Raw genomic sequence first — 13,183 nt, forward strand, 5'->3', positions numbered from 1 at the left:
TGTATATATTACATAATTAATTACACAAATTAAATGTACAGTACTGCCTCTATCATGTATCTATCTATCTATCTGTCTATCTATCTATCTATCTATCTATCTATCTATCTATCTATCTATCTATCTATCTATCTATCTATCATCTATATTGTTTGTTTTAATATTTTTTTAAATTATCAGTTGTTTGTATCCCACCATCCTTATGCTCCTTATAAAGATTTTATTTCATTTGAGTCCAGTGGGCCTCGTAACCACACCCACCCACACATCCACACATCCAACCAGCCCTGGCAGCAGCAGCAGCAACAGCAGCAGCAGCAGTAGCAGCAACTGAAATGTGCATGCCAGAAAACATGCAGCAGATACAGCCTCTAACCTGGCATTCAGGATGCAACAGCGTGGCTCTACTGGTGAAGAAGCGAGCTAGAAGATAAAATTGCCACCCACAGACCACAACAGACTTAGCTGACTGTACACAATAAGCGCAAATGCAGAGGGTTTTTTAGATTATTATTTTCATAAGCTGAATTTTTGCATATGATAATGTTTCAGTTATCTTTGAAGCTGATCAGTTTAAGACCAGACTGTTTAAAACTGAAAACAGGCAAGCAGAAAGAAAGGCGTGAGACATAGCTAATGCTAAGGAATTAGCAAGCTTTAGAAAAACAGCTGTATGTCTTAACCTATAATTCTAAGAATTTATTTCCATATTAGTAACTCCTGCCTTTAGACTATTTTATTTATTTATTTTTATATTTATCATCCTATAAGGTTTTATTTATAAATATGTTATATTGATTTATAGTACATAAAACAAATTTATACTACGTAAAATGAAGCAAGTACTCCAAAAAAGTTCTTGTAGAACTAGGAGTATCAGTATTTTAGAGATTTGCAGTTTGGAAATCTAAATGTATAGGGAATATGGAAATAATCTCTTCTTGCTGAGATTTACTATTGTCAGCCTGATGTGTTCAGCACAATTATTCTAAGCATTTTTATGTTGTTCTAGTTGGTTACTATGGCACCCACACATTATACTAAGTCATGACTTGTTCGGACTGTGTAAACTGAGTAAACAAGGGCAGGATTCACACAGTAATCTAAGCCCAAATGAGAACATTTATGATTTAGTGTGGTGTGACTCCAACCAGTAAATACAAGAGATGTTGTGGGGGGGGACCAAGCACAATATAAGGTGTGTTAGGGCAGAGGGTGATTCTCATAGCTGTTTTCAAACTATGAATTCAAACCATGAATTCCTTATTGTTCCATGGGGCTTAGGTCCCTCAGTAACTTTCTCAGTCTGTGTATGCATGGTTAAGGTTAGCAGGTGCTGTTTGGAAGATGACAGCCTATTCCCAAAGGTGAACACATCCCACAGAGAGTGACTTCTAATCCTTTTTTTCTTTCCTGCTCTTCTCTCGATTCTTGATATGTGCAGAGCTGGGCCAGAGCTTCAACATTTCTTCCTTTCCCTAAGAGAAGGCCAAATGTAACTATTCTCTTTCCATAACTCTCTGTGCGCTTCCTCTGGAAGCAGTTACTGTAATAGTATACGAGAAGAATTCCCTTATCCTGCATAGGACACTATGTTTTGTGTTTTTGCTGTAAAGTTTATTTTTAAACATACATCAATATCATTTCATGAACAGTGTGGCGTCTGAGTGTCATTCATTTTAGTAGAAAAGTAATATTAATACAAATAAAAAATACTAATCAAATTTACATGATCTAATGTTATTATCTATATCAGCACATAATCCTTCATTTTTAGGTTATTCAATATTTGCTACATTCTTCTTCTAATAATAATAGCAATATTAGGTATATTTTTGAATATACCTAATAACATCCTTTTTCAAAATCTAGTCTTAACCTCTAACATTCACTTTAAATGTATTATGTAAAAATAAGTATGACAACATTCCCCCTATTTCTAATTTTAATCTATTCTAATTTTTAATACAGCCAATCTTGGCTGTTTTTTTGAGTCCTACCTATCCATCATCTCTCATTCTCTTGGATGTTTCTTCTATTTTTGACTTGCTTCCCATACTCCTCCCTTGAGTCCTTATCTACATCTTTTATATTCAACCCAGCCATCATTTCCATCCCCACTATTTTTTGACGCCAGTCCACCCATAAGTCTGCCAAATCCCCTGTCTTTTTTCCAAAAATATCTTTCAATTTATTCATTCCCATTTTTCTACCTCCTAATATATATTCTCCCAACTAGGACACTGTGTTTGTTGTACTGTTTAGGCTTTCTTTCTGGAATGAGTTCCTTTCTGTTCCGGTGGCTTTGCTTACAATAAAACTGGGATTAACCATAAACCATGTTTATTCCACCCAGTTTTCTAGTTTTGCTAAAATAGTGAATCATAAACTAGTCAGTCAAGCTGGGTCCACATAGCATGCTTGGGTAAAACGTGATTAGTTTTCTTAATGGCCCTTCTAAATTTCCCCAATGTTATGTCTCATTTACAGTAACCATCCCAGGCAAGCAGCTTCTCTATTTGCACAAGGTTGCCAGGGATACACAATAATGGGTGTTTTTGGAGTTTCTCATCAAGCTTTTTGCTGCGCATAAATGCTCAACCAATCAGGTAGGACCACTGCTGTCTCTATTGGGCCACCTTAACCCTAATGAAATCTTTTACATCTGATTACTCGGGTCAAAATATGAGACATTACCCTGTATTTGTTGACAATTTTTTTATGGTTTGAGAGTTCAACATGAGTTCAACAACATCAGTTCTAGCATGATTTTGTATGGTCAGGTTTAGGGCTTCTTTGCATGCAGAGCTTCCAGTTCTGCCCAAGTGGCAATTGAGTTTTTCTAGATGGTGAATTTATTCTGTTAGTTTATCAGGTTACTTTAGGTACTTATGAAAATCCCGAGAGAAGGATGTAGTAGTTAGCAGATCAGAACTTTTGAAAAATCCGAGTTTAGTCTTACATATAGAAGTTAGATTCAGCTCATAACTGAAAGAAAGGTAACTTTATTTTTCCCCCTAATGAAATACATATGAAAGTCCTTCAAAAAGAATGCAAAAATAAAAGTAATAAAGGAAAAAAGGTTGGAAAATGAAAAGAGAAAGACAAGTACATACATGAGGGGATAAAGAAATCTAATTGTAACGAGCATAAAAGTAGTAAGACAAGAAAATGTACTAGCTCCTATTAAGGCTTCAGAAAGAAGTTATAAAAATATATCGGGACATGACAAAAATGAAATATAATTTAGCAAATGAATGCGAAAGAGGCTTTTGACTATATGAAGGAAAGTGGCAAAATGTGTAACAATCTGGTGTGTATCTATTCCAAAGTCCTACTAAATTCAGTAAAACTCTTGCGTAAGATTATCTCAAAACACAATTTGCAAAGTAAGGTTATCTGAAGGTGAATCAGAGAAGATAGGTATTGAAACTTTTGTGCAGCTCTAGTTTCCAGGATATACTGGAGAGCAAAGCCAAAAATCTTGTGCAAATAACAATATTTAAAAGTATGCAATAAAGATCAAATGCATCGCCTCTGAATTCTTACATGAATTTACATTTTACAGAGAACTAGATGATCTCAATATGAAAAAGTTTTGTTCTGTGTTTTGCCTAGTCAAGTTCTGAGTAATAAATTGTCTAAAAATTTAAAGTAGGCTGCTGGAATATTTAATGGTTGAAAACATAAGAAAACTGCCATAAACAATGCAAGTTTCATGACATATTTATGTAAATCCATGTATTTAAATAATTATGTAAAATTATTTATATAATTTATATTATTCAAATATTATGGTCTTTTATGACTTTGAAGATCTGAAAGGGATGGAAATATTTGGTGATAGCATGTAACAAAACAGAACTCACTCAGAAATCTGTTCCCTTTTCTCGGTTGATCACCCATCACTTTTAGTTTTTTTAAACATCAAGCTCATCATGTTCTTTCAACCAGTGTCTCAACATGAACCACTTGGAAAGACCTAGATTCGTTCACTATATTTAAGGGTTTTTAATTGAGACTGGTAATTGTACTCTCAGGATGGGAAAAAAATGGAAGAGATTTCAATCAATTTTCTTTTTGAAATGTGATTTATAAAAGGATAGTACCACACAACTTTTTATTTAATATTTTAAGCTCACTGAAATTAAATTTCAGATAATTAAGCATTGGAACTGCTCCATATAGAAGCCATCTTTGGTATACAAACGGAATTCATGGAAAATCTGATGTAAGATCAAGCCATATGTTTAGAAATGGGCTGTTTTATTCATTATTGTAATGTCCAATGCAAACAACACTAAAATGCAAAGCTTTTTACAATCTTGATATCATTAAAAACACAGGGGCTTTTAATATTTGCAGAAATGTTCGCTAATCCTATACATTGTACGTTTGAGGATGAAAAAAAGCTGAGGCAGAAGGACCCACCCTATTGCTTTCCTAATTGGCCCTTATCAGTGTTACTTTGCATTCCAGCCAGCTTCTCTAGCTTGCATTTGGAGGAAGACATGGTGATTCAGCAGTAAACTAAAAGCTCATTAACAGCAGGCCCGCTTTCAGAATGCTGGTGCTATTTTCCTCAACAAATAAAAGCTCTTTCTGATAGAAAAAAGTTATTTTCATATTATACAATCCATTAAAAACATTTACCTAATTTTTTTTAAAAAATAGTTCAAGGTAGTAGGGCTTGTTATATGTAAGATATGGTACATAGGAGCACTTCACTTATTCTAATTTTAACTTTGCAAATACATTTTATTACCACACTGGGATTTACAAAACTGTGTATCAGAAAATGAAAGGAGCATTAATAAGATTGGTAAAATGATGTGACAGGGCTGAATATTTAGAATGGCATTACTATACAGCTGGTAGCTATCTCCCTGACTTGGGTACTTTCCAAATGCAGAGAAAGGAATTCCCAAATTTCTCAGCTGTCTGGAGAATTTGGGAACCACACATCAGAATATGTGCTTAAACACTAAAGAAAGCTCAGCTAAGCTGAGATTTCTGGACAAACTCTACTGATGCTGCTGGAAACAGGTCCCATCCCTACCAAGCACCTAAGGGGAACGTAGTAAGTCCTTCTCCTCTCTAAGAGTTGCTTTAGATCAGAAAAATTATGTCATCAGACATCATGATCTGGTTATCTTCTTGCATCTGTTCCAACGCTGCTTTGACTTCAGCTGATGAAAAAGGAGTTGGATTGTCCCGGTTGATGGATTCGAGCAGGCTCTTCAGATTCACAGACTGTGCATGGGCAACTCTGAATACTTCCAGGAGGGCTGCCTTGAATGTTTTAAGCCTGTGCGAGAATCAGAACAAAGTAAGGATGCTTTGAAGGAAAACCTTGCTACTACAATGAGTGAATAAGAGCAAAAAAACAATAAAAGGGAATGAATAGGACAGGGAGAAAAGGACTAGGGGATTAATCGGTACACTCCTTTCAATTTCAAATAAGTTTTGGAGTGCACAGAGATATAATTTTACCACCTGCCTGCAACTCTTTAAAGCATCTGCATCTTTTCCTGGGATCAACACTTCAAAGTGAAAAATAGCTGCACAGTCATAGAAGACATACTTTGGAGCAGGGGTGTTAAACTGGCGGCCTGTGTCATGCACAGTCCATGCCCAACCCAGCTCTGCAAATGGAAAAATGTAAATGAAATGTCACATGACGGCAATGTGACTTGGCGAGTTTGACACCTGTGCTTTAGAAGGTTGCAAGTTAGATTTTATATACCATATATTCCAAATTCCTCCCTCCCAAAGTTATGCACGGTCTTTAATAGTGCCTCCTTGCTGCCTTCTGTAGTCACATGAATACCAAAAACATTATATTTTAAGTACACTATTTTTACACTATAAAGACAAAATAGGAAGCTGCAGCCTTCCTTTCTACAGTCTAGAATGTTCTATTTTGATTGAAAGTTTCTCTTGAAGATTTCACATAACATCTCATGATTTGTAGATCCCATAAATTGAGTTTGCTGGAATCAAACAAGTATACAAGTTGAAAGGTTCTATTAAGAACATAAATTTCTTGTTCCATTCAGGAATATAAACTAAGCCATCCCAGATAATGAAGAAACAACCTTTTTGATAAGTTTTTCTTCCTAGCATTCATTTGGAATCTGCCTTCTTGTAACTTAAATGCATAATTATAGATCTTGTACACTGGAATAAAGTTTTGACTTTCTCTTTCACATCCTTTTGTATATGTGAAGATTGTGATCAAACTATCCACTATTGACCTCACCCCATTCCTAAGAGGTCTGTAAGGGGTGTACATAAGTGCACCATCGTGCCTACTGTCCCTGTCCTATTGTCCCCATTTATTCCTGTATTCATACTCATGTATATACTTATATCTATTATCTTGTAAGCGATTGACAAATAAAATAAAAATAAAATATGTGAAGAGTGTGATCATATCCTCCACTAATCAAAGCTAAACATTCCCCAATCCTTTCATTTCGCCTCAAAATTTAGTTTTTAGGATTTGTAGGACAATCAACTGTTTAGGGTAGCCAATCCATGGTGGCATCTAATGAAGTGAGCTGGAGTTCGGAAAAGCTTGTCTTTTAATAAAATGTCCAAGCCTGAAAAGGTGTTTCCCCAGATTTGGTAACCGCATTTCTGTCAGTGCAGTCTCAAATTGCATCTGCCTTTTCCTTGGCCATATTGTACTGCTGATCTTGAGGTCTGCTGTGTACTATGTATCATTAATGCTCTAGCTGGAGCATGTGGGCAGTATCATTGCACATCACTGGATTCCCAAAGATCAGTCCATCCCACAACTGAGCCAAACACGTTATTTCCTTCAATAGCTGCCTTGTTTAAAGCTAAGTGGCATAAATAACTTTAGGGAGATTATACTGCATTGATTTAAGGTCATCAGTGGATCCAACAGACTCTCGACATAGGACTTCCCGCTTACTCTTCTTTCTAATTGAACATCAGTGGGTAGATGAGTGAGAAGTGGGGGAGGAAGGCTTGGCTCAGAAGCACTAAATCTCCTCAATGGTCTGTGGAGTGCAAGTTAGGGTACATTCTTTGGGGAGGGAGATGGGAAATCATAACTGAAGTAGGGACATCTAGCATTCAGTGCTACCACTTTCCATCCCTTCTGGTGCCTAGGCCGACTGATTCCCTGGCAAATAACAAGCATAGGAAGGAGTTAGCCTCATGTGGATGTCCAGATTGTCATGTACAGAAACAGGATTGTCCGATGTTGAATACATTTGGAATGGTCAGAACATCTCTTCTGAACTTGATCAGAATGATTATTTTGAAATTCAATAAGTGCTTTCCAAGGTCAAAAATAATCTGTTTTGATTAAATATGTTTTGCATATCACTATTTCAGATCCCCAAATCTCATTTCATTTTACTCTATCATGTAAGAGTCTTTGCCGCTTCCTACCTGGACTCGGACAACTTTAATGTAATCTCATCAGTACTTGATGCTTCAGGAATCTTGGAGGGGTGTGCCTGAACTAAAAAAAGTAAAAAGAGGAAAATGAAATTAATAACCAATTGGCATGAACTGATTTGTACCTTTTGTAAAAGAAGCAGACACTGGTGTCTACTGGGGAAGATATTAAAACAAGATTATTAATTTATTGCTAAAGTGAAATTTGAGCTAAGCATATTTAGGTTCCACTTACTGAACAGCAAGATGTAGTTTGCAGCTTACATGAAACATGAGCCTATCCACTGTTATTTGTAAACTATAGAGTATATCTTAGGGAACAAATTCTATATTATTCCATTTAATTGTTAAACAAATCAATTTAATGTCATGTTCACACACACAAAAATAGCACCAAGATACATCTAGTAAAATTGCTCAAGAGATAAAATAACAAGCATTTATTAGGCTTGGCATTCTTAAGGTTACCAGGTCCATTTCCTTATAGCTAATTAACCTTTTTAATATGCTCATAAGTTTCATGCCCCTGAGAGCAGTCTCATACCAATTTGCCTTAAAATAAGATCCACTGATCACAGATTAATGTATTTCTTCAGAAATACAGAGGATTATTTCTTCTTGTCTTGATAAGCAGCACTTTTTCCTCCTCTGCTTCAGAAAACCAATCTTTATAATCAAACATTTATCAAACTTTTATCAAATTTTACAAATACAAAGTTAAAGAAAATATCAACTAAAAAAATATAAAAAGTACAGAATAGAATAGAACTCTTTATTGGCCAAGTGTGACTGGACACACAAGGAATTTGTTTACCGAGGAAAAGAGAGAGAAAAAAAGGGAAAAAATGTTATAAAGGGGAAAAAAGATATATAAAGAAATGACTCCTGCCCCAAGGCAAGTACAATTTCAGTAACTAATCACCTTCTCTAATATTTCAGTCACAGATCTTTTCTTCCTATATCTCAAGTCTCATAAAACGTCATCATTCAATCTTAATCAGCAAAAATCTATTAAGATTTACAGAAGTAACATATATATTTTAAGCTTAGATAAAATCAGTTTCATTTCCATTTCCTTTTAATACAGTAATTTACCATTTTCTCAAAAACTGTAACAAAAATTCTATATTTTATCTCTTATCTATAAAAAAATCTTTAAAACCTCATCATTCAAGCTTAAAACAAAAATACATTAACCACCAGAAAGTGCAACATACTAAAAACCTTAATAGTTAATCCCTTCAAATAATGTCCCACATATCAATTTCTTATTTTCTCTTTGTCTCCCCTCAGAACTGCCTTTACAAGTTTAACAATATATCTTTACTTTCAAAACCATAGCTTATTATTGTCTTTAAAAATACAACTTTCACATTATCTTCAAAAAAAATCTCTAAAGCCTCATCATTCAATTCTAATCAAGAAAAAATTATTAAGAGCTACTAGAAAGAACATCATAAATATTTTAACCTTGATCAAATAAACTGACTTCATATTTTTTTCCTTTTAAGTCTTTTAAGTCTTGGTTTTTATTAAATAAAGGCCTAGGAACTTATTTCTTTTCATTTTCTCTTCTTTTCTTAGGAATTCCTTCATTAATTTAACAAGTCTCTCTTTTGGAAAGTTGTCCAAGTCACTCTTCTGATTTATTATGTGTGTCCCTTTTAGTTATTAAGCCATCAGTCAGTTTCATTTGTAAGAACTTTTTCCATATCATTCTTGTATCTTGTCATTTTTAAATCCATATCCAAAACAATCTAATTCTGAGTTACACTCTCTTCTCAAACTCATTTTTATATTGGCAGATAATCTTAAGAGAAATTTCTCTTCCTTGAATTCTTCCAAAGTTAAAATATTTTTCTTTATTCTGCATTAGTAGTTCTCTTCTCCTTTAATTGTAGTATTTAGTTCCTTCTGGTTGCCTCTGCTGTCCAGCCTTCAAAGTCTCCTCTTACCATGTTTTCCTCTATTCCCCCACATTTAGATAACCCAGTGTAATGAAACTTGTCATTCTGAAGGTTCTTAATAACCCAGAGCAGTTAACAAGCTATTTATAGAAGTAATTAAGAGAGGAAGTAGATAAACTCAATGCCCATTTGAAGGTCCTGAACTACAACTTGGGCAAACCTGATTCTCTTGGTGCCCCAAGCATTAAATCTGCCAGTCTTGCCATGGAGGACACCTATATGGAGTACTAATGGCCAGTACCAGGTCGTTCCCCCCACATTTACCCAGAGAGGAATTTCTAGGTGCCAATCCTGCAGTCAGTGGCTCTGTTAAAAGCGAAACTGTCTTTAGTCCACCATTGCTTCCATGAATATCCCAATCATTCAGAATCAATAAAACCTTTTGGGAAAGGCAGCAATAAAGGCTGACTCACTAGATATGAAGATGGTATATTATATAGCTACCCTAACCTTATATGTGGCTACTGCACATATCCTGGACAACAATAATAAAGAATAACCATATATATAATTAGATTCTGTGATTGCCACGCTAAATATATTTCAGTTTGAGGATGTCATGCATTCAGATTCCTTATGGAGGAAAAATCAGTTATTGTAGGAAGGATTGGAGATATCAGAAAGTAAGGCTGGCAAAGGACAAGTTGGATAGATATCATGAAATAAGATACAAATAGTCCTCATTTAGTGATTGGCTCATTTAGCAACTATTCACAATTATAATATTGTTGAAAAAGTAACTTTGGGACCAATCCTCACATTAATGGTATTTCCAGGTCTGTAAAGCAAAGGACAGCTAAAGTAAGACTGTAAGCACAGGTGATTTCATTTAGCAATCCTTAACTTAATGACCAAGTTGCCAGTCAAAATTGTGACTGTTAAACAAGGACTACCTTTACTTGTTAAAAACTACAAACATTAAAAAATCCCAAAAAATGGAAACAGCACATCTATCGAGCCTCTGAAAGATGTGGTCAAACTGATGAAGACAGTCAGAAATAAACGAATCCTTTCCAAACTCCAGAAGGATGTACTGTACTTTAAAACTCAGCAGAACGGACTTAGTTTGCCTAAATCTATTCATTTATCTGTCTGAAGGAAATGACTTACTTGCTGGCATTTCTGCTTCTGTGTCACTGAAGTCATAAGGATCATGTGTTTCTCCTTCTGCGGGTGACTGCTTGCTGGAATCTGTCTTCCTTCTGTAGAAGGACATCAAGTTAATAGTAAGCCTTTTAATTAATGATCTTCAAAATATATTCATTTAGATTATTTATATAGCCATTTAAATTGGATAATTGCAACTCAACACAACATGCACCAAATAAAAACTCTCCCAAAATATGGTAGTTGAGAACTGGGCAATATCAACACAAGGCAAAATCCAGAAGCCGATATATCAACAATATGACATCAGGGCTCATTAATCATACATTCTTGTCTCCCAGATAGGTTTATCTATTGTATTGCCCCAACATCTAGGAGAAAATCCAAACTGCTGGCTAAATATTATTCTGTGGGGCTGATGAAAATGCATTTCATCTCTTAGAAAAGGGGCCATTCTGAACAACAATTATGGATAATACTATCCATTAATAAAGAGGAAATGAAGTTTTTACATCTGTTTTGGCAACAGGAAATAGCTACTAATCTTAGGATTCTCAAGTGTGACGTAGTTCAACAGTATTTGGTGTTAGTATGCAAACCCAAACAGGCCAGTATACAGTATGCAAGACACAATAGGTCTCAAATGCATAACCAGATTCCCAACATTAGAAATATACAGCTTCAGGGAAACAACTCCTCAAGTTAATCCCATCTGAGCAGGCTGATGAAAAAGGGCAATTATTCAATTCCATATTAACCCTAACAGCCTGTTTGCCATGTCTGCAGGATCAAGGAATTTTTTAATCTTGTTTTTTAAAGTTCCCCTATAACACTTTTCTTATCTACCTCTTTTTCTGTCTTTCTTCCCTTTCTTGGGACATTTCACCATCTGTTTCTTCTTCGGGGTCCTCTTCAGTCTGCTTTTTCCGCTTCTTTTCTTTTTCCAGAACCTTTGAAAGTAGAGAAATCAAAGAGTCCATATCTGGGCCAATTAATAGCTGCCCAGAAGCCTAGGGTCATCAGAGTTCCATAGAGGAAGACAGGAGCTGAATGTTTCTTCCTCCAAGATGGGAATCCCTAATAGTTTTAAGAATTAATTTCAGCCTCAAAAGAAATAAAACCATCCAGTATTTTAGTTTCAACAGACGTTAACTGCCATAAAAATACGGCATCTCCCATGATAAGATTATAAAGCTACCAAGAAAAATCTCAAAACAATTACTAGAAAATTATCACAATCGCCTCCTCAGCACGTGTTACAATGTTGCTGATGAAAGTGAATTGTAACTTTGGATCAAAACCAGATGGTCATTCACACACTGTGTAATCCTGTCACAAGGCTGTCTACAGCACAACCTCAATCTCTTTCGTAAGCACTTCAGCCGCACCAAAGAAGTAATTAGTCATTCGTGATGGGCATAGCTTCTACAGTCTCTACAAGTCTCGGCTGCTGGCAATGACTAAAAATGAAACCAATGACCTACATTGGCATCCAAATAAAGAGAAGCAGATTCCTGTACATGTTCAAATGGGGCAATTCATGCCACCTCTTCTGCTCATATCCTTTGGCTTTGGTTAATTTTATTATCTACTGACCACCATATAAATTGAGGTATTACACATGGCAAGTAATGATATCAGTAACATCGGTTGAATACAGGTAACCCTCCACTTACAGCAGTTTGTTTAGTTACAAGTTACAAGAAATGTGTGACTTATGGCCATTGTCCACAGTTAAGACTTTTGTAGCATCCCCATGATCACGTGATCGAAATTCAGATGTTTGACAATATTTATGACCGTTGCTGTGCCCCATGGTCATGGGATCATCTTTTGCGACCTTCTGACAAGCAAATTCAATGGGGAAGCCAGGTCCACTTAACTTAACAACTGCAGTGATTCATTTAACAACGGTGGCAAGGAAGTTATTAAAATGGGGCAAAACTCACTTAACCAATGTCTCATTTCACAACAGAAATTTTGGGCTCGATTGTAGTCGTAGATCAAGGACTATCTGTACTGAAGACACTTCTACATTCAAATATGCAAACCAACCACTATTCAGGGTCAGCCCAACTTTAATTATTTTCTTACAACTCTTGTCTACTCACCTTTTTGAAATAAGCAAATTGTACCAACTCTACAGCAGCTTTGGCATCCTGCTTTTCAATTATTTTACTCATCCTCGCTTTAGCGTGTGCAGTTGAGAGCCGGATCAATGTCTCTAGAGTTCGGGCTGTAATAGGGGAAGTCTGAAAAAGAGCAAGTAAAAGTCTTAATGCTTTTCAGGATGAAAAGATGATCAACATTCAAAGTGTTGTGCGCACGTACAGACATGAGCATGTTGGGTGCAGTACAACAGTTCTTTAAGGCTAGATCCTATTCATGGACTACAAACTTCACCATCCATACAAGTATTAGATTAGATGGGAATTCAATGAGATTGCGGTGTATGAAAATGGGGAGCATGCCCCCAAATCCTGGCCTAACACTCTACAGTCTACACCATGCTAGATGGCCTCTTTTATAACCCTTTCCAGTGTACAGAGACCATGAAATTTGCAGCATTTCTGCATCCCTTCTTAGTCCACACAGAAGGGGATTTCCTGTTGAAATGTAATTGGACATTAAGATAAAGATTTCTAGACTGAATTATGATTCTCAAAGCAGTG

The 13,183-nt window shown here is 35.7% G+C and overlaps 1 protein-coding gene across 4 annotated transcripts in view; it reads right to left on the reverse strand.

Annotated features, from left to right (window-relative positions):
- Positions 1-2,985: 2,985 nt before the first annotated feature.
- The window catches only part of MCM3 (minichromosome maintenance complex component 3), a 53,315-nt gene continuing 43,117 nt past the window's right edge, over positions 2,986-13,183 (reverse strand). For all 4 annotated transcript variants that reach the window (XM_087949147.1, XM_087949146.1, XM_087949148.1 and 1 more), the window contains exons 13-17: positions 12,623-12,763; positions 11,358-11,461; positions 10,515-10,606; positions 7,429-7,501; positions 2,986-5,308 (exon numbers count right to left, since the gene is read on the reverse strand). In XM_087949147.1, the coding sequence (XP_087805273.1) occupies positions 5,110-5,308; positions 7,429-7,501; positions 10,515-10,606; positions 11,358-11,461; positions 12,623-12,763 (609 nt within the window). In that variant the 3' untranslated portion in view covers positions 2,986-5,109. The remainder of the gene's footprint in view (positions 5,309-7,428; positions 7,502-10,514; positions 10,607-11,357; positions 11,462-12,622; positions 12,764-13,183) is intronic.

This window comes from Notechis scutatus, chromosome 1 (genome assembly GCF_049901735.1).
Source record: "Notechis scutatus isolate UNSWTSFEM ecotype Mainland chromosome 1, rNotScu1.2, whole genome shotgun sequence".
In the NCBI taxonomy this organism is placed as follows: Eukaryota; Metazoa; Chordata; class Lepidosauria; order Squamata; family Elapidae; genus Notechis; species Notechis scutatus.